Below are 25,725 nucleotides of genomic sequence, written 5' to 3' on the forward strand. Positions count from 1 at the left end.
TGTAATAAATAAATAAATAATGTGCTTGAGAGGATGAAAACTAATTTCAGTAAAGGCGGACCTGTAGGTGATTGATTCTGTGGAAGGCATTAATCTTGTTCTCACCATCTTCATGCCCATCAGTTTTTCTGAAGATGGTTTTAGCATTACATAGGGGCATTACATGTTTTAGGGACACAAAGTTTAGTCAGGGATTGGGTTACACCATGGACACCAGCATAGCTGTGGTTTGGATATATGGTGTCCATATTAATATTAGTAGTAGATTTTTTTTTGTATCACTTTTCAGATCTCAATAAATGGGGTCAAACTGACCCATATTTAATTACTGTGGAATTTGAACTATTGTTTTTCATTTTTCATAACTTATAAATAATGATATTATAAAATAATAATAACTTGACATTCCATAAATGACTTAAAAATTCACTAAATTTGCTAGTTTCAGGTTTTGTTTTGAAAAGGGTCAGTTCTGTATTTATAAAATGGTCTGTGTATTTAATACCAGACATTCATTCATTCATTAATTATTTCATTTATTCATTCATTCTTTCATTGATCCTAGATCAAATAAATAAGGCTGGGAAAATATATATATTTATTTCCTTTTTATTTTATTTTATTTTATTTTATTTTTTAATATTTCTTAAATATGTGATTTCATCATTTGATCGCTTTTTTTCATACTTAAACTACTAGTAAACATTTCGGCCAAAAATCCAAGAAACCACGGTGAGTTGGTGTGTTTAATCTTAGTTTTGTTCCCTCAATATATATATGAGTGTATATAAGTGATTTATGCTAGCTCTCTTTAAGGATCATAGCTAAATAATGCTATCTCATGTAAACAAACAGTAGTTATAGTGAATGTTTGGTTTTGTTTATGTACTTAGATGAGAGAGTGTTTGTGTATTCAGGGTGGAGGTTCATGTCAAGTAGATGACCATAGCTGTAAATCCACCAATCAAAGTGATGATACCATGTCCTTCTCTTGAAGTTTCAGCACAGTGGCGCTGAACGGTCCTAGGAGAGCGAGTTGGCCAATCCCCTAGATGACTGACGGAGATGTTCTGTCAGTCTCGTTCCTGCGTCCCATGAGAGCACTGGACCTGTTTCAGTTAATGAGCCCCAACTGCGCTAATGTGTGTTAAAATAGGACTATGTGATTCCCTGCTGCTCTAGCATCACAGCATTATGACAGGCACCGGTGCATCAGTAGCACTGTGGTACACTTCATTCTCCATGATTACACCCTTGGGCTTCAAGCATCGACACTACAACAGGTCCACGCGCCTGACATTCGAGGGAATATACTTTCGTTACAACACTGCAAGAGAACTTATTCACTCCGATTAGACTCACTGTGTTTCCTTGACCACTGTCATTGTTGTGCGGGAAAATGAAAAACGTGCAAAGCATATACTTGGGCTGTCAGTAGGATGGCATTTTCTTGTGAGATGTGCTTGAAAAGAAACTGTTTTGCCCTGCACCAGTTTTCTTGGTTGCCATCTTAAACACAATGTGGCTCAATTCAGCTCATCTGTAATGAAAAGCTCTTTCGGCTTTCAGCCTCTTTGCTATTATAGGGTACATAAAGTAATTTAGGGGGTGTCTTGTTGTGTGGAATTACTAGAATTATAAAATGTGAATCAGTAATGTGCATGTAAGACACCGCAAAGTTACAACCTCATTTAAATATTGCAGCGTACAGATTATTATTTTTTTTTACCATTTCTAGAGTAATACCCCAAAATTCTGTCATCATTTACTCACCTATATCTCACTCTAAACCCCCTAAGACTTTGTTCAATCTTTACCACACAAATTAAGATATGTTTATTGAAACCTAATGCTTTTGTCCCTCCATTGAAAGTCCAGGTAACTAAAACTTTGAAGATTCAAAAAGGTCACAAAGGCATTGGAAAACCAATCCATGTGAATCAAGCAGTTTAATTCAAGTTTTTTTGAATAGATATGATCACTTTATAGTATCAACAGATTTAATTTAGGCCTTTTTTACATCTAAACAATGATCAACACACATACAGAAACTTTTTTTCTCATTTTCTTTTACTTTTTATTTTCTTAATGATTTGAAAATGGCTAGTTTAATTACAGCAGGGCTGGGCAACTTCAGTCTTTGAGGGCCACAGTCTTGCAGAGTTTAGCTCCAACTCGAATCAAACACACCTGCCTGTAGTTTTTTTAGTGATCTTGAAGACATTGATTATCTTGTTCAGGTGTGTTTGATTAGGGTTGGAGTGAAACTCTACAGGACAGTGGCTCTCCAGGACCGAAGCCCAGCCCTGGGTTACAGGGTAGTGATAGACAGGACGCTATATCTGAGAAGCCACTGTGCAGGTTTCTCTTTGTGAGGTTTGGTTAGCAGTGACTGAAACACAGCTTTTCACAAATCTTTTGACAGTTCAATAATTTCTATTTGCTAAAATATTGTTTGTTTTGATGCCTTTTGCAAGACATTGCATTGTTTCATGCTTTTCATCTTCAGAAAGATCTTTCTTCCTCACCATATTGCATGAGAACTGTGACTTGCTTAATAATGTGAAATAACCTCTTTAAGTAGGGTTTCCATTTACCTAAGAAGACCTGGCAAACTATTGTACAAACCTGTCTGAGATTGATACCAGTTACCTGAAATGATGTGAAAATCAAAACAAACAAAAATCTCACTGTTTATTGTACCGAAATCCTATTGATATGTCACTTGCATAATAATTTGGAACACAGTGTATGTACCTCACATTAAACTCTGGAACGTCTTCAGAACACTTGGACTTTGACTTTATGGTGCTTTATAATGTTTTTGTGCTTTCGTGGGGCTTAACAATAACACAGAATAGTATACGCACAATATCGGATTTGGATTGGTCTCGTCTGACCAATACCTGATCCGACAGAAAATGCCAGTATCGGAGCCGATACCGATTCTGAGTATCGGATCAATGCATCCCTAGTCGCAACACAATGAAAACAAGCCGCAACACAACAGAATTACCAAAACACAATGGAAACAAGTCACAACACCTCAAAATTAGCACAACACAATTAAATTAGTCCTATGCGTTGTGCTGTGGCAATTTTGTTGTGTGTGTTGTGGAGATTTCATTGTGTTGTGCACTACTGGGTCACCATAGCTAAGAATGTTTAGCATTGAAATATGTTTAGATTGGCAATCGTATTTAGCTTCAGGTGCTGGTCGTGAACGTATAGTGACAAGTGACTGTAATGTGCTGCATATGTAATCGTCAAAAATGACTTTTCTAGCAGATGTTTCAGTGACATTGAGCTATGACTTATATTAGATTATGTAGATAATTCAATGAAAATTCATTGGTTTTCATCTAATCAGGGTCTGCATGTATTCACACAAGCTGTTTTGTGTTGTTGATGGCTCGAGTAAAATACATAAATTACTGGTCAGAGGCTCCTCCAAAAAATAAGAAGTGACTAAGCCATTACAGCATAAGCAGCAGACACACATATTGCATGCAGTCGTTTAAATGTTAATGATTTGGTTTGCAAAAAAAAGTTATAGTGCTAGTGACTCAGACCCATTTTTATCCCCTTCCCTCAGAGCTGGTAAGCTTGGTCGTTCTGAGCTGGAGAAGTAAAAAATAAAATAAAATACTTCATTGCATCAGATGTGCAATAAATAGCAAACGTGGACTAAGCTCTCGTAAACTATTCATACCTCCCCATACATCTGTTTCTTTCTCTCTCCCTCCCTCTTCAGGTCTGTCTTTCTTTGTGCTTGTAGAGCTTGTTGAGCCAAATCTGATATTTGGTAAATACTGCAAGTATGAGCTTACATTTCTTTGTCAGACAACATTCTGTTTTCTTCTCAGCTGATGCGATTAATGCTCACTACAATAAAGAAGCTGTACTACTGTGCTTTTCTTATCTGAGTAATTAACACTAATTCTGACAATCTAACAATCTATCTTGGTACATCTAAGCTTAGGGCAGGTGGGTTGTTATTGAGCAAATCATACAGAAGGGAGAAATATATATATATATATATATATACACAGATATCAATTTTTTGTATGGATCTTTTTCATATGTGGATGATTACACATGCTAATTACTTTGAAACTGGTGTGTTTTATGTCTGTCTGTGTTTGTTTTGTTGATGTGATGTTGGTTTACTTCTGCAGTTTTAAATTGACTCCATGTGGTTGTGAAATATGCTTGTACTTAATGGTTTTTCTTTCCTCTTCTCTAGGTTAAAACAATAGTTTACTCTAAAATGAAATACTATCAGCATTTTGTTGTTTTAATCCCTAATGACTTTGTTTCTTCTGTAAAAAGCGCAACAGGCGAAGTTCTGAGGACTGTGATGGTCGCTAGATGTAGTTACAATGAATGGGACCTAAAGCTTTCGAGCTTTAAAAAAAGACCTACATTCTGTTCATCACACTGAGTTATCGAATGGTTTCCGATTTCTTGGAATATAGCGCATGAGTCACTTGGACCAATTTTATGGTGCTTTGTTGAAGCTTGAAAGCCTTGGTTCTTTGTAATTGCATGCTTTGCTTTAGCGTTCCACTGAGAAAGAGAGAAGAAAGCGAACTACACTCAATAAATCCTGTCTTCTCTTCAATATTACAGGTTTACTGGTCCAAACCTGCCATCACCCATCATCAGCAGCAAAAACTGGCTGAGACTCCACTTCACATCTGATGGAAACCACAAACTGAAAGGCTTCAGTGCTCAGTATCAAGGTAAGAGATGGGCTGTCGTGGGACTGGTGCCTTGTGTTTATGTAACAAGACATTGAAACAGCTCAGGGGTTCTAGCTGTCAAGACTGAAAGAGGCTGAAAAGGAAGAGTTGGAGAAAGCGAAAGGCTAGAGATATGCCGGACCTTATTTACAACACGTTCTACAGAGCATCCTGCTCTTTGCAAGTTTTTTTTTTTTTTTTTAATTCTTTTCTTTTTTTATTGTATTTATTATTTTAATGAATCAATGAATGAATGTTATCTAAAGAAACGGTTTGATTTATTGTATATCATATAACAATTTCTTTATATAATTACATAATAGCTTTTCTTAACCAAATTTTAATAATCCAATATGAATTCTTTCTTGAGGTTCTTTCAGCCTTTGGAGAAAAAAAAAAAGTTAGGTCATTGACATTAGAACATGAGTGTTAACACATTTTACCATATTTAAATCTGTTTGATAGAGTTTTTCCCCATAATCAGTGCATAAAACCTGCGAAAAAGTGCAGAGTTTTCCCCCTGTCTGCAGTTAGAATTAAAGTCACATTATTTGAATCATCTTGGTTAAGTGTTATTAAGTCAGTTAAAGGTCATGAATACCCCCAACTCCTGACACACACACACACACACACCAGCTGAGCTACTAGCGGCACTCTCATCACACTCAAGTTCAAAGGTCACCACTCAAAGGAGATGAGCAGAGGGATGGGATTAGTCAGCTCAGCTACGGGAAACAAAGACGGAATCTGCAGGAATTTCACCTCCTCCATAAGCAGATCAGAGCGATGGGATTACAGGGCTGGAGTTTGATAAATAAATACTTTTAGAGTATCAGGAAGAAAGAAAGGGGAGCTAATCTCTTAATTAGATTTCACACTGACCTCTCTCCTTTTATTTTACCTCCCTTCCTCTCTCAACCTTTAGTGAAATGCTCAGGAATGAGTAACGTCCAATGAGAAGACACTCTTTACATAACAAGCTACTTTGCTTCCTCTCAGTCTTTTTTCAACTCTGTCCGAGATTAGGAATGGAGAAGAGAGGGTAAAGCGATTTTAGAGAAATACATTTTCATAGTCTTAGGGTTTTACAGTTAATGTCCCAAATGGAGCCAATAATAACAAAATGTTGATCTAATACACTCTGATGTTTGGACATTTTGTTGGCAACATACTTGTGTCCATCTATCTTGTCACGAATTCTATACTATGTTGGTCATTTATACTATTTTTTTTAAGGTTCCACCACCTTGACTTGAAAATATAAGGCGTTTTGTTTTGTTCTCCAGATATGTAAATTGAGAGCCCTCATAAATTCAGAGTTGAAAATACTTTTTGCAACCTGTTTTAAAACATTTATTTTGCCATTCTGTTGGCAAAAATAGAAAAAAAAATTACACACTTCACCTTTTAAGTAGTTGCGAATATTATTTAATCAATTTTCTTGATTTTAATTGACTTGTTATTATTTGGTTTTACTCTAAAACAGCTGATTGTGAATGGTAAATATCTCGATTACAAATGCTTACACAAATGCTGAGTTTCTTTTGAGAGCATTTAAGTGCCGAAGCTTTGAGACAATGTTACTGAAAACAATGACTGGATGTGTGTGTGTGCGTATGAATGCGTGCTGGCATTATTTTGTCGCTTTTTCAACAAACATGCTGCACTTTGTTCACACACAATAGGCTTTTTTGCACAAGAATGACAGCTTCTTTGAAAGACTGTAATTGTAATTACAATGCGGTTCATGATGTGTAATGCCTAGCAAGCATCTGGCCTATGATTATAATTTTTTCAGCTTTTTCTAATCCTTCCTGCTCTCAAATAAACATGTTATAATTCTTTTGACTTCCAGTGAAGAAGATGACAGAACTGAAGTCCAGAGGGGTGAAGATGCTGCCAAGTAAAGACAATCACAGCAAGATATCAGTTTGTAAGTCAACCTTTCCATGTACATGAAGGACATTTTCCTAAATCAACTTTACGTTTACATTCATGCACTTGGCAGATGCTTTTATCCAAAGTGATTTGCCTACAAGGTATACTTTATCAGTTCATGCATTCCCTGGGAGTTGAACCCATGACCTTGGCATTGCTAGTCTACTGTTTGAGCTACAGGAATACTATATCTCAGTTTGTTTAATTTTCTGTAATGATAACAGTATGTACTACATTAATTTTGCTGAAAAAAATCAACATTACAGTGTAATTGAGAGCTGTCAATTTTAACATTTATTAGACTTTAAAAAAGTAACGGCTTCTAATTTAAGTGAACTTAAAAACAATCTTCACATAAACCCATTATAATAAATGGGTTTAGCTACATATTTAGCTAACTGTGCCCTTCAGCAAGTTGGAAATATACTGAAAATTGAATAAAGTTATCAAACACTAAGTTCTAAATCAAATATATATGAATCCTTAAAGCTACAACAGTTATTGATTTCTTTTTTCTTTTGTTCTTTGATTAACAGACATCAAAGCAGCTGGGTTATTAGGTTTTTTGGCTGCTGTTACTTTAAGAGCTGAACGTGATGCGACGCGGATCTGACACGCATCGTATTTTCTCACAGTGTGCTGGTGCATTTGTGTGTGCAATTGAAGAGCATGCGCTGCCAGCACAGTTTAACAGCTGACAGGACAGGAAAATTAATTTTTACTGACATATGGCCTGACAAAATCTCATCTGACCGCAGTTCACTGTGGTTCTACGAAAGATCCTCGTCACCTATACCGTTTCTGTGCTCATTTGACTCGCGCCTGGTGAAGTGGATTGTGCGTCTGAAAAGTATCATGTTTTATGTAGTCATAAAGACATTCTGTGTCTAAATAAACACAATTCTTGTCAAGAAAAAAGAGTGGGGTGGCCAACTAGCTCCACCTCTGCGTTAAATATTTTTAACGTCGTTAAAGTGAAAAGCAAGTATGAGTGAACCAAAACAAAACATTCACAACTGGAATCTTGGTTGACCTTAAAATATATATCAATTTACATCCAAATCTTTTTTTTTTTCAACTCTGTTGAACATTTTAAGGTTTTTAAGCATCGCCAGCATGCAGATTGTCCACTCATTGGTGAAAGCAGTGGCACTTGCAGCATGTCCTCACGCTCGGCACAAGCACACAACCTTGAACATTAACGTTATCTTTATTCTACGCCGTGTCAATTGGAGACAAATGGAGCTATTTTTCTCCCTAAGGCCAGAGGGGAGGGAAAATAAGTTACCGTTTCCATTGTTGGCAAACAGAGAAAGAAAAAGCTTATCGAGGAGGGGTAATTGCACTGTGTGCTGAGAGGCTTCTTCAGCCTGCTTTCTTCTGTTATGCCATCTTTATTTACATTTCTATTACCTCTGCATCATTGTGAGAAAATGTCAGCCTGCCCATGTGAGGATGTGCCTATTGAGGGTGTCATCAGGGATCCCAGTACCATCACCGTGGCCGGCAGTGTCTCAATGGCAGCGCTGACAAGTTTGGCCTTTTGTCCCACATCAATATGCATGAGTGCCGGCACCCAGGCGCGCCTCGGCCAATCAACATGTGTCACTTCAGGTTTTCCCTTCACTATCCTCTCCTGCCTCCTAGCTACCTATTGCAGAAAGCGAGGCTGCGGCCAACCTGCTTGACCCTGAGTGTCATATCCACTTCCTGCGGGGCTGGATGAGCTTGTGTGTTTTGATGCCAGAGAAAATTTTGTGCTCGCATAATGATGTCTGAAAATATCTTGACATTCTGAGGAGGGCTTGATTGATTATTTTGTTCATTCAATAAACCTCCTGGGCAGGCTGTGTAGACATTCAAATACACTTATAGATAGCCTTGCTCTCTTCACAAGGTAAATCCATGCTGATGTTCAGACCAACTGCACAGTTGTAATTGTGATGCTGCTTTTATGCAGCAGGTCAATAAACCAGATGGTAATCTTGAGTATCTTAGATTTTAGGCAGAATTTGGCATTTTCTCACCCACCAACAAAAATAGTAGGGCAAGATGAAAGAAGAAGCCCTTTTAAGAACAGTGTTTTTATTGGGTTTAGCAAGGATGTTGCATCTTTCAGTATAGGGACTTAAATTGAAACATGATAATTTAGTTCATAGTGCACAAAATTGAAAATTATGAAAAAGGGTAGGATGGCACCCTACCTAGGTCAAGAACCTCCTTGGAGTAAACTCATCCTCACTGTCATCTTTTTTTTCCCTCCAGAATATGTAAAATGTACTATTTGTATTCCTTTTTATTATTTGTTTTTTTTTTTCAAACAGCATGATTGCAAAACATTAAATAAAATAATTATTAGGAATTCTGTGAATATTCTATGAAAATGTATGAATTTTGAAAATTAAGTTAAACAATAATAAATCAGTTAACTCATTAAAATATGCACATCTGAATTACACTATATAATTATATGAATTACGTATAGGCCTATATTTTGAATTGAAGGGATGTCACGATAGCAATAAACTATGAATTCATTTTGAATGGTTCCACTCAATTGGCCTCAATTAGGTTATGATGAATAATAAAAATGGTTAAAATGTACATCTAAATCATATAATAATTTCATGAATTATAATACTTAAATAACAAAGATGCTCAGAGTGAAGACCAAATTGTAAAATTATTATTATTTATATATATATATGGGTAAATGTTAAGAATTCGGTATTCATTGAGAAAAATTATGGTTTTGTGCTCTTTAATGTTTATATACAGACACAATGCAAAAAATATTAAATGTATATTTAATATATGTACTGTGTATATACATTTTTACATTTTAAAATATTTGCATATTTAATTTCCATACAATCGTTAAAATTAACATTTGTTTGCACAATGTGTACATAACTATTTTTGCATGCTTATTTTTTTTTGCATTTTACTGCGTACAAAAAAGTAAAATATTAACACCATATATATATCATAGACTGTATAAAAACATATATGCACACACATACATAATGTGTGCACATAAATATTTTACATCTGTTTTGCATATTAATTTATAATGCAAAAAATTGTTCCGTACAAAAATTTTAATGCACACCTATTTATTTATTTTTTTACCTACATGATATTTGTCAATTAACCATCATCAAAGAACTACGCACATGTAAATACGTTGTTAAATGATTGAAATATAAACTTTACGTCAAAGGGGTTCAACTAACAAAAAAGTTAGGGAAACCCTGTTATTTACCAAGTATTTGACTTAAACTGTTCACTAAAAAACGATATTTGTCATCATATGAATAAACCTCACAAATGTTGAGTCAAGATTCATAAACGTATAACCATTAAATATGTGTTTTTTTTTATGATATCCATGTTTAAGAGAAAAATGAAAAGCAGGGCTGTTTTTTTTTCTCCCGTTTTGTCATTTGCAGTATCACAGATGGGGGTGGCGCAAGGACACAACATGTGTCCAGACCCAGGAATCCCAGAGAGGGGCAAAAGAAAAGGCTCTGATTTCAGGTGAGAAATGAGTTTATGGATTACTTATTAAAATAGTCCACTGAGAGGACATGGAGGAGAGAGGGAAGAGGAGTGCAGTTAATTTAGTGTTTGTAATGCCAGAATGATGAATAGCAAGAGATGCAGGAGGTGGGCACCTGTTTAATTTCTCATTGGCCTTTTAATTCTCAGGGCTCAGGGAGGATATTTGATCAGCATAAACATGGGCTGTGGGCTCCCAAAGGTCACAACAAGAGGGGAAGGAGAGAGAGTGAGAGAGAGAGACATGGAAAGAAAGAGAGGAAGTAATTTTCCTCTAGGTGTTATTATATTTTGTTTTTGGAAAACAGTACAAATATGTTTATTGCATTTTTTTATCAGTCAGTTCAAGACCGTTTAAAATTAATTTTGGTTTTGTCATTATTGTAGAGTTATAGTGAATATGATTTTTAACAAGATGAACAAGAGTAGGAGGAATAGCTTTAATGACAGAATTAAATTCCTTAAAATGCACAGGGAAACTGTGGATTCGCATGAATTGTTCATAAGTTAAAAGATTCCCATAATTATCAAACATATTCATAAGATGATTAATATCCCTGTTAAACCAGTTCCTTAAAAATAAAGATTTATTGGCAGTCGTTATATTGGCATTATTCCAAATGAAGGAGGTGTGAGGAGAGAAACTGTGTGAGTAGCAAATTTTCCAGGCTAAAAGCACTTGCTGGTGGAGATATCAGAATCATTGTTTTTGTCTCACCATTACAATGATGTCACTTCCTGGAGTGTGATGTCATTAAGAATTTTGCTATTAGTTAAAGGCATATTGCAAAAGACTAAGGGATAGTTAACACAAAATTGAAAGTTTTGTCACACATACTGACCCTCATGTCTTTCCAAACCTGTATGACTTTCAGTCTTCTGTGGAACTACTTCTCTCTCTCTCTCTCTCTCTCTCTCTCTCCCTCTCTCTGTGTGTGTGTGTGTGTGAGTGACACAAAGTGTGACATTAATTAGTAACGGGAACTGCAAATAATGTCATAATATTTTAAACATGTTAATGACTTTTTGTTTTTTAACAATTTCAGAGAAGATATAAAACAATCAAATTCCACTAAAACTACCTTAAATATTGGGGATGAATGTAAGCATTTTTGTTTATGTATATAAAATTTTGCCAGCAATATGAATAAATTAACAATTGTGGAACTACTTCTCTCTCTCTCTCTCTCTCTCTCTCTCTCCCTCTCTCTGTGTGTGTGTGTGTGTAACCAAAACATTTTGGTTCCTATTGACTTTTGTTATATGGACTAAAAAATATTCATAATAAATAAACAAATAAACTGTTTGGTTACATTCTTCAAAATAGCTTATTTTATGTGCTGCAGAAGAAAGTAAGTCATACAGGTTTGGAACAACAAGAGGGTGAATGAATGATGACAGCTTTTTTTTTTTTTTTTTGGTGAACTATCCCTTTAACAGAATAAAACAGATATTGAGGACAGTGAAACAACTTTTATTAAATTTATTAAATTACATTTATTAAATTAAAACTATATTTACAAGACAACATGTCAGAGAAAGGGGAGAAATGAAGAAGAAGAAAAAACACATGCAATATGTGAGATGTTGGGAAATAGCAAAATGGCAACATTTTCCTAAACCAAAATAGTAAAATTAATAAAAAATTAACTGCTTTATTTACCTAATTGTCACGGTAACTATCTAATATGATTTCAATCTTAAAACATTGTCTTAAAACGATAGCTCACCCAAAAATGAAAAGTCTGTCATTAATTACGCAACCTCATGTCGTTCCAACCCGTAAGACCTTCGTTTATCTTTGGAACACAAATTAAATCCGAATAAATACAAATAAAATCCGAGAGCTTTCTTTGCACACAAAAAGTATACTTGTAGCTTAAGGTTGAATCACTGATGTCACATGGACTATTTTATCGATGTCCTACCTTTCTGGACCTTGAACGTGGTAGTTGCTGTCTATGCAGGGTCAAAAAGCTCTCGGTTTCATAAAAAAAAAAAAAAATCTTAATTAGTGTTCCGAAGATGAATGTCCTTATGGGTTTATAATGAGGGTGAGTAATGACAGAATTTTCATTTTTGGGTGAACTATTCCTTTAAAACATGTCATTCAATATATTAAGACATAAATGAAGGGGGCAGTAGGAATGCCCTGGGATAACCATCATTTATGATAGAAAAAGAAGACAGCGAGGGAAGGAGATTGAAAATGAGACAGAGGTCCGGACCTATTTAATTGACTGGGGACAGAGCAATAGTAGTGTCATTTCCAGGCACAGTGCTGCTACATAGCGGCCTGCGGTGCAAGTTAGGCTGTCAGCGTCCCCCCGCAGGGTAAATGGCAGCGCCCCAGAGGATTCTAACACAGATAAATGAGGACAATCCGTTTTACACTCACTAGCTCTCAGGGCAATCGCAGCGGGGAAGTAAAAGACAATCGAAACTTTTTTTTACTGGAATGTTCTTAGCTCCGGCTACCTGAGCACCCCTTCATCAGCGGCTAGGTAATGGAAGCGCACAGCCATGCATCTGGAAGCGCACATCGCAGTTTCCCAAAGGCTGTCCATTACCGAGATCAGACAGGACCACTGCTGCCGGGCAGGAGAGAGGGGGTATTTATGCTGACATGCTATTTGATTTAGCCATGAACAGATATCAGCTCACATGTGAGATGTTGAGAACTTCTGTGAAAGGCTTGAGTCGTCCGGCATCAGCATTTTGTACAGTTGGAAAAGAAAGCAGGGAATGATAGAAGATGATGTTTTTCCCCTCTCTTTCTTTTCCAAAGGAGATTAATAGAATTATATATGAAACCCAGTTGAATCTGATTCATCAATCGCATCATTCTGCAGTCAGATAACTGCATACAATGACTGATAAACTGCATAATTGATCATTATCCCTGACTATCAATCTCCTGTGCTAGTTTCATGTCTCTTGTAGCACTGCTTTCTTTCTCACAAAATGTAATAATTTCAACTAATATCAATATTTCATGTCAATTTATTTATTCATCTGCTAAGCAGCTGTGTAATAAGTAGGATAATGTGCAGCCAGCCGGTCATTATCGCTAAATAAACTTCCACATCGGGGGCCTGTCGAGATTAATTTTGCCATAATGACCGACTGACTGTACATAATGTACATAATGTAGAATTTCTAGATGTATGGGTTGGTATTCTTGCAAAATAATAGTCTTTTCCTCTTGCAGGCGGGGTGCTACTGTGCACTTTTCTTGTGACGAAGGTTACGAGCTTCAGGGGTCTAAAAGCATCACCTGCCTGCGAGTTACGGACAGTTATGTTGGCTGGAGTGATGACCGGCCTATCTGCAGAGGTATGTCACTGTGGAAACATCTTTTATTTATTTATTTTTTTTTCCTCCAGGTTTTACCTTTGTTCAAAATTGTTCACAAGGTAATCAAATTATTAAACTTGTTTTATTAAGTTTTGTTTTGTTTTGTTTTGTTTGATTTTGTTACACAATCCAACCATTTTGGCACCTACCTAATTTGGTTATCTTGTATAAAGTGATAGGTTTTGAATTTACACACACACACAAAATATAGATTTTAGGCTGAACAGATCAAGGCCTATGACGTCAATGATAGAATGTATTGATAGCATTTTTTCTTTCCTTTTAAAAGTTGGTAGGTCTATTTTTTTTCTATTTGTATTATGATTTTATGGTTAGATGCATTTTATCATTTTCATTTTGCATTGCTTATTTCCTGCTGTTCATGACCCCATCAGAACAAACTAGAACCTCTGAACTAAATGAACTAATGCAAATTAACCCCATTCATGTGCCCTAATAAAGTCTCATGCCGTATTTACAACAAACAAATTTATCTCAGCAGATTTAAGCCCTTTTGTTTAACAAATGGTTGAATTATTTGAAATCTCAGCGTAAAGTTAAAGGGCCTTGATTAATGGCCTGACAATGAAAGAGGACAATGAGGGAAAAAAGCAAGAGATGAGAGAGAGGAAATGGAGAGGATGACAACAGATCTTTAAAGCAGATTTCCTAAGGAGGAAGAGATGTTATCGCTCAGCCAGTAATCAGCTTATTTAGCCTCACCAGGCACCGATTAATTACTTTATTGAGCCTTACTTAATTTCTGACTTTGATTGGCTAGGACAGCCCCCAGGACTTCATTCCTGCAGCAACTGTCACATCCCCAGAGAGATGCTGTCCACCATACTGCCACCTTTGCCTTATGCCGTAAATTGAACTGCGAGTCTGGCATTTAGTTGTGGTACCAACGCCATGCATCTTAACTACATGCAGCACAACCTGTCAGTGGCATGGTACCGTAAGAGAATATACAATGGGGTCCAAAGCTGGAAATAAAAAAGTATTTATTTATCACTGTATATATTTTTTAGTTATATTTATTGTATGTTATATAGTTATATTTAGTGGTATTTTTGTATTATATAATTTATTATTGTTATTATTATTGATAGTTTAATATTAAATTATAATTTATTACATACATTTAAAAAAAAAAACAAAAAAAATCTGTTAAAAATGTGGTGTCAGTAATATTTTTCATTTATTTGTTTGTTTTGGAAAGAAATAAAGGTTATGGCTTCCTCAAATATTTTAAAAAGCTCAACTGTTTTCATCATTGATGTTTCTTAAGCAGTAAATCAGCATATAGAATGATTTCTGAATGATCTGGAGAAATGATGCTGAAAATTCAGCTTTACCATCACAGGAATAAATTACATGTCAAATTATATTACAATAGAAAAGAGTTATTTTAAATTGTAATAATATTTCACAATATTGAATATTAAAAAAAGTATTGATTGTTGAAAAACATAATACATAATATGTGCCATTTAAAAAAAAAAACACAAAAAATCTGTTAAAAATGTGGTGTCAGTAATATTTTTCATTTATTTGTTTGTTTTGGAAAGAAATAAAGGTTTCTTATCTATCAAGGATAGTGGGCGACCGATATATCGCCAAGGCCGTGTAATGACTTTGATTACTTAATTTTAACTGTAATTGTAGGGAATTAATTATTATTAATTCATTCAGGTTTTGAGAGGACTCGGATCTGATTAAAGGATCTGGGACTTGCACAAGAAATCTATAAAATACATTTGTGTCTTTTGTATTGGCTATTTAGAAGTCAAATCAATCTTCAATCCTTAATAGAACCTGAAATACACAATATATCATGAGCAATGAGTTTTGTTTGTTGAATATTGAAGTCTTAACGGCCATTTAATGCTGATTGTTGGTCCAGTGGCTTGAACTAACTCTTTGAACTGAATCACTGTCTATTTTTTTTTTAACTCCCCAGTATTTCATTCAGTCTATCACAGGCTTTTTCTGACACTTGAAATGTGCATTGGGAAATCCAGGGTCTTGGAACTGTTAGCCTGAATCTAATTTGATCAAATTCAGCCTGAATTAGGTGAACTTTAAATAATTGTTATTGCAGCAGTGTCCTTTCAACTTAAATGCACTTGAACTGTTTCACAGCTGAGCCCCTGCTAATACTGTAGATATCTTCTTCTAATAGCGTGGTTATTATGTTGGAGAGTATGTTGGTTCATTTTTGATTTTGAGTTATAATCCCTGCAGTCCCTTCAACATTATCTTGGTACCAAGTTCCTTGAGACCAACTCTCAGAATGTTCACTTTTTGTGTGTTTTATTTTATAACCCTAAACTAACATTTCCAAAACATTGCAGGGAGGTTATTTTACATGACAGCCTAATAAGAACTTATGCAGAATGTTAACTAATGTTTTTTTTGTTTGTTTGTTTGTTTTATTTTTATAACCATTAACTAACATTTCCAGAACTCCAGATGTTGTGTGTGGGTGTGACAATCTAATAATACCTTGAAATGTGATCTAATGGTCATTTTTTGTTTTATTTTATAGACAATAACTTTAAATTTCCAGAATGTTGCAGTTAAGAATAGGTGACGCCCATATTCCATATTTCATTTAATTTGCCATAAACGAATATTTCCAGAACTGTGCAGGTAAGCTTCTGTGTGACAACTAAATGCGAATTTACATGGAATGATGCAGTTAAATTATGCTTTTTTTTTAAGAATGTGATCTAATGTTGTTTAGTTTTTTACCAAAAATTAACATTTCCATAATATTGCAGAAAAATATGTGTGGCAACCAAATAAGAACTTCTATACAATGTTATCTAATGGTTATTTTTATTGGTCACCCTTCATTTTAAGGTCCATTTTAACTAACTATTAACTACAAAATTAGCCTCAATCAACTCATAATTACTGATTATTAATAGTTAGTAGGGTAGTTGTTAAGTTTAGGTATTGGGTAGGATTAAGGAATGTAGAATACGATCATGCAAAATATGTGCTTTATAAGTACTGATATTTTTATACTAGTTTTACTAGTTTTATACTAGTATTTTTATAACCTCATATTATAATCATACATACAATATTAGTTAGGATGATCCCAGAAGTCCTCTCATTGAGAATTTCTTAGACCCAGATATGTATGATGATTGACAAAAATGCTATCAATGATTGTGCTTTATTAGCAAACCTATAAAGCATCAAGCTGCAGACAACACACATTATGTTGTGAAGGTGAAAATTGGGGTCAGCCGGCCCTGATGTTAATTAACTTTCCAAAGACTTTTGTTCTTTAATGTCAGCCCACCTTAAAGTGTTTGAGGAAACTTTGCGAGTGTGTGTGTGTGTGGCAGGGGAGGCCCTGAGGAGCTCACCTCAGACATAGCTCATTAAAAGCTCCAGTTGGTCCCAGACCTGCAGAAACATTCATTTAGTGCAAACACGCTGGCTGTGCCCTCCCTTCTCATTAGACATCGAGTGCTTTCATTCGAGGAGGTATTTCAAGTCCTCCTGGAGGCTGCGTGAGTGTCGCTTTAACTCCGAGAAAAGTCACAGAAAAGTCAAGCACTCAACAAGTCATCGGTAAGGTCATTGAACATTCAGGTCACAATCCGGTCCAATCAAAACCAACAACTTGAGATAGGTAACAATAATCACGTGCGAAATATTGACTGCAGCCGAAGGCTAAGCCTGTATACGTGTGCTTTTTTAATAATTTAAGATTTTGTTACATTCCGTCTGTAGGCCCACAACCCAATCACAACCTTTGAAAGTGGTATGAATAGGGTATAGTATGAGTGATATCTAGAAAAATAGTTCTTGTGAGTCTGTCTGTTGAACTCAACAGTTTTTGTGGTCCTCTTGCTTTTCGTTTTAGGTTTACTCTATAGTGACTAAACTAAAACTTTTCCTGGAGCTAAACTAAACAACTACACTTAACTTAACTTCACTTCACTTAACTTCACTTAACTTTTAATATTTTATTTTATAAAATATATTTAATATTTTGTCATATTCTTTCTGACAGTAATGACATGTCAATAGATGGAGCTGAAAATCAGTTTAAAACCACCTTGTAGTCTTGTAGTTAATTCTTTATTCATTCAGTTGATTTATAGATTTGCAAACAGTTATTATAAGTATTTGACATTGCTACATATTATTGTTGTATCTGACAGCAAGAGAACACAACTCAACTTATTTAGTCAAAAATAGAATTTCTCTGTAGAAAAACTTTTTTTTTTTTGTAACTGTTTTTTTCCCATGTTTGAAGTATCAGTGACTAAAAATAAAATTTTGCTATTAAATATGGTGACTTAAGGAGAACTGTTGGGATTATAGACACCAAACCTTCTTGCCAAAACCTTTACTCATGTTTAGCTTTTTGGGAATTAGCTGAATATCTAATGACTTAAAGGGCATATAGGAATGTATGGGAAACCCTTTAAATGATTAATTATTAAATTTGGGGGAAGTTGTGGCCTAATGGTAAGAGAATCGGACTCATAACCCAAAGGTTGCAGGTTCGAGTCTCGTACCGGCAGGGATTGGACTTTCAGTATAGTGCAATAACATTTCTTTCTATTCTATTGTTCAGATAACTGTTACTGTGATATTTGGTGCTGAAGTGTTCTTTCTCTCTTTTTTTTCCTCTTAAAAGCCTCAAATCTTTCATAGATGAGATGTTTCACTCCTTGAAGAGTCAAACTGCATGATTTGTCTCTCTTCTTTCAGCTCCTATGTGTGGCGGTCAGCTCCGTGGCCCGAGTGGCATCATCACCTCCCCAAACTTCCCAGTACAGTATGACAACAACGCTAACTGCACCTGGATCATCACAACTTCGGACCCTTCCAAGGTAAATGCTTCCAAAAAACATACCTAGAGTATTCATATGGGCTCTGCACGCTGTGGAAGCATACATAGCTTCACACTTGAGTATTAGAGAATGTCATTTGAAGTGAAATAATGATTAGGCCCAGGCAAAACCCATAGACTTTTTTTTTCGCCTTTTCTGTTCTGATTTAATGGTAAAATCTGATTTAAACACAATAAAATGCACACTAGCATTCAAAAGATTGGGGTCAGTGAGTTTAAAGAAGTGTCTTAAGCTTACCATGGAATCATTTATTTGATCAGTAAAAATAGTAGTATTATGTAATATTATTATACCTTAAAAGTATTGTTTTTTCTATATTAATATTTTTAAAATGTAATTTATTAATGTGATGACAAAGCTGAATTTCAGCAGCAATTACTCCAGTCTTCAGTGTTACAAGATCCTCCAGAAATTATTCTAATATGCTGATTTGATGCTCAGTAAACATGTTTTTGTAACATTATAAGTGTCTTTACTGTCACTTTTAAACAATTTAATTTGTCTTTTCTGAATAAAAGTAATACAAAAACAAATCTTACTCACCCCAAACTTTTGAATATTAGTGCACAACATAGAGCTAATGTTATTGGAAACTGAAGGCATTTTCAAATTAGCCAAAATATTTAATAAACAAATACACAGGGGACAACTTTGTCAATTTTCCTAAGGAAATTTAAAGAGTTTTCTGTGGGCACAGTTTCCATGTGGGCCTGTTAATAACTGCAGGTTGCAGGGGAAAGGATACACAGATATTGAGAGATGATGTTCAATATCCAGCTATCTGCACACTCATAAAAAAATGAACCACTGACGGTTATGCTAAAGCAAAATGGAAGATAACGAAAACTACATTCGAGCAGCTATACCATGGTAGAGACAAAAACTGGCGCTGTCTGTGTCATGACTTTGGCGTCGAGTTCAAGGCCATTTTCTTACTCGCTTGCCAGATTTTCGTTATCTAGTTTCAAATAAATGGCTTTACAAATCTCACCCCTCATCACCATGACTCAGTTGGGAGAGAAGGGGAGCGAGAGATGGAGGGCAAATGGAACGGGGTAGAGCGGCTCTATCAGTGCCCCCTGCTTTTTCTCTGACGCCCAGTGCGCTATTTCATCCTGTGTGTAAAGGACAGTTCTGCTTCACACTGTCACGGCTGGAGAGCGGGGCACAGATGAAGATGGAGCTTTGCTGTTTTTGCTCTTTACAACCAGAATGACATTCTATTTTCGTTCTGACACAATAGTACCCGGAAAAAACGTGAGGTTAGCTGTGAGACTGAGGCAGAACCGGGGCCGTATGAAATGCACCTGACAATGAGCTTTTGATTTCACTGCAGCTGGTTTGCTGCCTGAGCCAAAGACTCTCCCAGTGTGGAGAGACCCCAGCAGCTGTTAAAGCCTGTAGCATCACAGTTAGCTGTGAGTTTGACATCATTTAGCATTTCTTGATGCATAATGAATATTTAAAGGGGAAGTATTTATTTTTTGTGGTTGAAGCAATATATATATATATATATATATAGATATAGATAATCTATATCTATCTATATATTTATTTAATTTTTTTTCAGTTTCTATTACTGCTGAAATGATGTACTTATGTACATATACTATTGTTCAAAAGTTTAGGCCGGTAAGATTTTGTTTTCGAAAGAAGTCTCTTATGCGCACCAAGAATGCATTTATTTGATTCAAAATACAGTTAAAACAGTAATATTGTGAAATATAAAATAACTGTTTTCAATTTTAATGTATTACAATAATTTCAATCAATTCCTGTGATGGCACAGCTGAATTTTCAGCATCATTACTCTAGTCTTCAGTTGTTACCTGATCTTTGTTGATTTGCTGCTCAAGAAACATTTATTAATATCAATGCTGATCGGTTGTGCTGTTTATAATTTTTTAGAAAACTATGATGCATTTTTTTAGGATTCTCTGATGCATACACTGTAAAAAGATTAATCATGGGTCTTGTAATTTTCATTTAGAAAATTAAGGTGATTAAAAATAGTGCGTATATTTTATTAAAGAAATTGTGGTTCAGTGTTGTATAGAAATTAGAAAATATTGAGAACAATTCACTAATAAAACCACAATGTGTGTCCTCATTTTTTAAGGAAACTTGAGCAGTTTTGAGGCTTGAACTGAGAACCTTATCAAGCTGAAAACAATAATGAAAGAAGGCTGCCTATTTATTTTAAGAGAATTGGCTCAATTATGCCGTTTTATTGTGGCGGTGATTGTTAATTCCCAGCATGCTTTGTATATGGCTGGATATGGAGATTAAATATTAAAATTAAGTGCTATGTTATGTTATTTTGAGTGAAGAGAAACATCTGTTAATGTTTAATGTTCAGTTCTCAATCTTTTGCAACATTATAAATATATTTACTGTTACTTTTGATCAATTTAATGCATCTTTGCTAAATAAAATATTAATCTCTATCAATAATAATAAAACCATAATAATAATAATCTTGCTCATACCAGACTTTTAATAGTAGTGACTGAGATATATGTACATTACAAATTATGTACATACTATAGCATAATTTGGATGGGCCTTTAAAAGAACATGTGGTTTAAACCACAGGCCCTGTCATTTTATTCCAAACATGGTAAAAATCTTATTTCCATCCTTAAATGCCATTAACACAAAAAAATACGTTGACATTTGGTGGATGAATTTAATAAACGACTGAAGCGCTTATATGAAGTGCAAGGGAAATGTAATGACATTTGGTTAGCAGTGTGATATGTTTAATCAACTAAAACAAGTAACACACTGGAGTTCAGACGGAGCCGAGTCTGTAATGCCTCAGTACCAGATTCCCCGGAGCTATACTTAAAGATGCTCTTGCTACTCAAAGATGTCCATTCTATTTATGTCAACCCTGGTGCCTAATGACGAGTGCTGGAAAACGGCTGAACTTGGAACTAATAAATGAATGAGAGAAACAGATAGAACTCTGCAGGGAAGGCAGCATGTGGAACCGCACCAGGCTGAATCCCCCACTCACAGACAAACATTAGCTCAGAGTCTAGACACTGCGTTTCTGCCTTAGAAGGAGGATCCCCAGAAGGCATAATAATAGAGAATGAGTTGTTCATGAGAAGACATGGCTGATTGCTTTTGTTGTCCTCTTCTTTTTTAATTATCAGTCCTTCTTTTGTTCTGTGCACTATCGTCATTCAGCGGACTGGTATTATCTGCTACTCCACTTCTGCAGGGACTTCCGTTTTGACAAAAAGCCTCATTCCTCCAACAAGTCCCGCTCCCTGCTATGTAGTCTTTGAGCATTATCGCTCTCAGCTGCAGAACAGTAGTCACAATGTCTTTTGTCTGAGAGCCTCAGGAGTGATTTATTCCTATTTATTAATTAATTTATATATTCTATGCTGTTATTTGGTTTGTCAGTATTTCTCTCTCTCTAACAGTCACAGTTGTCGTATTTATTTCATTTGTTTTTATTATTATTATTTTTTCGAGCTCATCAGCTCAGCTTTCTGTGGTCACTGGGATATTGAAACTGTTAATATGGCTCAAGAAAAATATTGCACTCTTTTTACTTAGTGAGAGTTGGGGTAAGTTGTGCCACTCTCTTCAAAGAGAAAGAAGGTTAAACTAGTACACCTAATTACAGTATATAGCAGGATATATTGCATGGTATTTTACACCATGTATGAAATATGGTGATAAAAATATGACTTCTCCAAAAAAAGAAAAACTTGTCAGAATAAATGAAAGAAAAAGAAAAGATTATTATTATTGTTAATGATGTAGTGAAGAAAAAAAATCTACATTGCAATAGTGTTTGTAATAGTTATTATATTTACAATAGTATTTTACAAATGTAATGTAATATTTGCAATGTATTTTTTACTTACACATTTAAAGACAAATATGCTGAGAGAAATATAAATCATACGTTATCACATTTATTAATGTTTTATTAAATCATGAAATATTTACATAATAAACATTGCTGTACATGACACATGTACAATTCAAAAACATGTTATTTAATGAATTAGTATTATTATTAGTAGTTGTAGTAATAGTCAAACAAATTAAACAAATATGCTTAATGTTTCATGTGTAATATTTAGCTAAATAATACACCTGGTTTTATAAATGTCAAATGATCAACATGCATGACACATATTTGTCTAAATACTTAAGTTTGCTCACATATAAATTTAATTTTACCTGTCATGTAGAATATTTGCTTTTGCTTTGGGGCAAAAAAAAATCCTCAATCACAGGCAGCTGTATGTAATGTAATGTAATCACATGCTGATAATTGTGCAAAGTTTGCTAAATTAAGAGGCTAATCTTCGTCCTCTATGCAATCATTTGATGACTAAACATTATCGAATCACTTTCTGTAATGCCTTATTTGTTCTCCGAGTCCTGTTGTGTGACTTTCTATAAAGAAGGTTTTAGTGTGGCATGATGGTCACGTTTCATGCTCTGCCTCAAGAGTATTGACTTGCTGGGATCCGCCTGTGCATCATAATCACTCAGTGAGTCAGCCAAGGATCGCCCCGCCCACAGCGCTGTCACTCACCATCATACATACTGTACAGGATTCACCCGAGGTGGGCAGCACGCCCTCCGTTGAGGGGGAGGATTGAGAAAAGAAAGGTTCAGAGGAGGTAAAGGAAGATGAAATCTTGTTCACTGCCGGTGTGAACTAGAATGCTGCCACTCCACCTCTGGCACGCTTTGTTGCGGAGCGTGTTTACCATAGGACAGAATGCAATTTGCATTTATATAAGCTTTTTCATTAGGAGATGGTCTCCAAGCACTCCAAAAACATTAAGAATTTGGTGGAAATGTGGCAGCCAATTTGAAAAGTGACAACAGACTGCACTTCTTTTGTTTATTTTGATACATACTTTTTACTGTTTATCAGCAATAAACCTTCATATTTAATTTGTACATCTTTCCATAACTCATTCTTTTCTCCTTTTGTATAAAAAAATTCTGCAGTCTTGTTTTCATCTTAGAGAAGAATGAGAAATATGCACCTTTGACTCTTCATTTTCCTAAATCAAATGCATAAATTATTTCTTTGTTTTCTCCTACAACTGCAGAAAGAGTTTTTTTCTCCTCTGTTAGCTCGTGTGTGCAATCTGAAAATTACTGATTTAAAAAATATTATGAAATGTCTGGTGTTATAATTAGGTTGCTCATCCACAAGAAAACTACATTTGTTATTTATTTGTTTATGTGTTTATTCATGGCCGTTCAAACCAAGGGGGAATATGATGAACCAAATGCTTTTAAGAAGAAGAAGAAGAAGAAAAAAAAAACTTGTACTGCTTGGCTATTTTTCTAACCAAGTTTAGAAAGCTGACTCTGATTCTTCTCTGTGTGTTAGGTGATCAAGCTGATTTTTGAGGAGTTTGACTTGGAGCGAGGCTACGATACTCTAACTGTGGGAGACGGAGCTGTAATCGGCGATCAGCGGACAGTCTTTCATGTGTGAGTACTTTTGTTCCTCATTTGCTTTCTTCTCTGTCCTCTCTCAGACTCCTCCCAGGCTGTGTCTCCCACTCTTAAACTCTCCTCTCTGTGTGCATAAACCTCCTCCCCCATATTCTTTCATCTCCAACGTCCTCTCTTATTTCAGCCCCTACGTTCTCTCCTCCACTGCCGTTCCTTCCTTTAACCCCCCTCTATTTCATCTCATTTCATCACCCCTCTGAGCAGAAGTGTATGGAAGAAAGACCCCAAGCTTTATTGTCAATCACTATGAGTCTCAATGTTAGAACAAGATCACTCCTGCTCCAAAAAGCGAATCACACTTTGATGCCCCATAATGCAGATTTGCGCACCAGATGCTCCGGAAACGTTGCTGAGTGTGTTGTTATTAATTGTGCTGAAATTTATGGTCTTCATAAAGTTTTATCGATGCCGTTTTATGTGCGCTCTCTGGCAGAGGTGTACAAGTGCTTGTGTTCCTTTTGAATGGCCTGGTGTCCCTGGGTGCTTTCAGTCCCCTGATGGTCTAATGTGCTTAATTATCAGGTCTCATAAGCCCTTATGGACCAGTTCCGCAGGTCCCCTAAGGCTAGTGCCTGGGGACTCAGGGAACTCCCAGTGTTCCCTCAGAGGTGACAAATGATGGCGTACATATTGAAAGTGAAGAATCATTTTTTGTAATGTTTGTCTGTTTTATTTTGATTTTAAGGTTGTCTGGGACTACGACTCCAGATCTGGTGGTCAGTACCAGCCATCAGATGTGGCTCAATTTTAAAACGGATGACACGAGTGGCTCCCTGGGCTTCAAGGTTACTTACGAAGGTAAATTGAGGAAACGCTTTGCATTTGGGTTCAGAGTCATCTTAAAGAAATAGTTCACCCAACAGTGAAAATGTTGTCGTCATTTACTCACCCTCCTGTTGTTCCAAACCTGTATGAGTTTCTTTCTTATGTTGAACATAAAAGAAGATATTTTGAAGAATGCTGGAAATTAAACAGTTGATGGCCCCTATTTACTTCCATAGTATTTCTTTCCCTGCTATGGAGGTCAATGGCGACCAACAACTGTTTGGTTCTTCGGAATTCTTCAAGATATCTCCTTTTGTGTTCAACATAAGAAAGAAACTTCCAAACACAGGTTTGGAACGACATGAGGGTGTGTAAATGATGACCAATTTTTTGGTGTGAACTATGTTTAAAGGAATAGTTCATCCAAAAAAAAAATTGTGATCCACATGAAAATTTTCATCCATTTGTCACCCTCAAGTTGTTCCAAACCTCTATGAGTTTCTTCCTTCTGTACACAAAAGAGGATATGTTGAAGAGTACTGGTAACCAAACAGCTGACAATAGCCAACAGAGGCATCATGCCCCGTCAGATTGTTGAGCCAATTTTGAATGCAGCTTCCAAAAGACAAAAAAATCAACACATCAGCTCTGCACACTATTTCCAATCACGCACGATTCTGTTGAGCTTAAGAAAGCAACGGCCAGTCAGAGGTGTTCAGATGAGTCATCGCTGAAATGCCGGTGCTGTGCTCGCTGACTGAACTCTGCTCTCTGGCAAATTCTCTCATCAGAAACAACAAAGTGCAGATGTGCGTATGATGTAACTAAGTAATTCATAACCCGATCTCATGAAAGTGTGTATCAATAGCACGATTTTATGTTTCTATTTGGTGTACTATTTATATGCAGTAATTGACTTTGGCATGCATATGATATGCAGTGGGTAGGATTGA

At 35.7% G+C, this 25,725-nt stretch overlaps 1 protein-coding gene across 1 annotated transcript in view; it reads left to right on the forward strand.

Moving 5' to 3' along the window:
- Window positions 1-25,725, forward strand: part of LOC107757197 (CUB and sushi domain-containing protein 2-like) — a gene marked incomplete at its 3' end in the record, with an annotated part of 138,525 nt that overhangs the window by 52,732 nt on the left and 60,068 nt on the right. The window contains exons 6-12 of the mRNA XM_016574613.1: window positions 4,633-4,745; window positions 6,601-6,678; window positions 10,136-10,223; window positions 13,456-13,580; window positions 18,348-18,469; window positions 23,880-23,983; window positions 24,693-24,805. Coding sequence (XP_016430099.1) covers window positions 4,633-4,745; window positions 6,601-6,678; window positions 10,136-10,223; window positions 13,456-13,580; window positions 18,348-18,469; window positions 23,880-23,983; window positions 24,693-24,805 — 743 coding nt within the window. The remainder of the gene's footprint in view (window positions 1-4,632; window positions 4,746-6,600; window positions 6,679-10,135; window positions 10,224-13,455; window positions 13,581-18,347; window positions 18,470-23,879; window positions 23,984-24,692; window positions 24,806-25,725) is intronic.

Source organism: Sinocyclocheilus rhinocerous, unplaced genomic scaffold, assembly GCF_001515625.1.
Source record: "Sinocyclocheilus rhinocerous isolate Xijiao unplaced genomic scaffold, SAMN03320098_v1.1 scaffold2037, whole genome shotgun sequence".
Classification (NCBI taxonomy): domain Eukaryota; kingdom Metazoa; phylum Chordata; class Actinopteri; order Cypriniformes; family Cyprinidae; genus Sinocyclocheilus; species Sinocyclocheilus rhinocerous.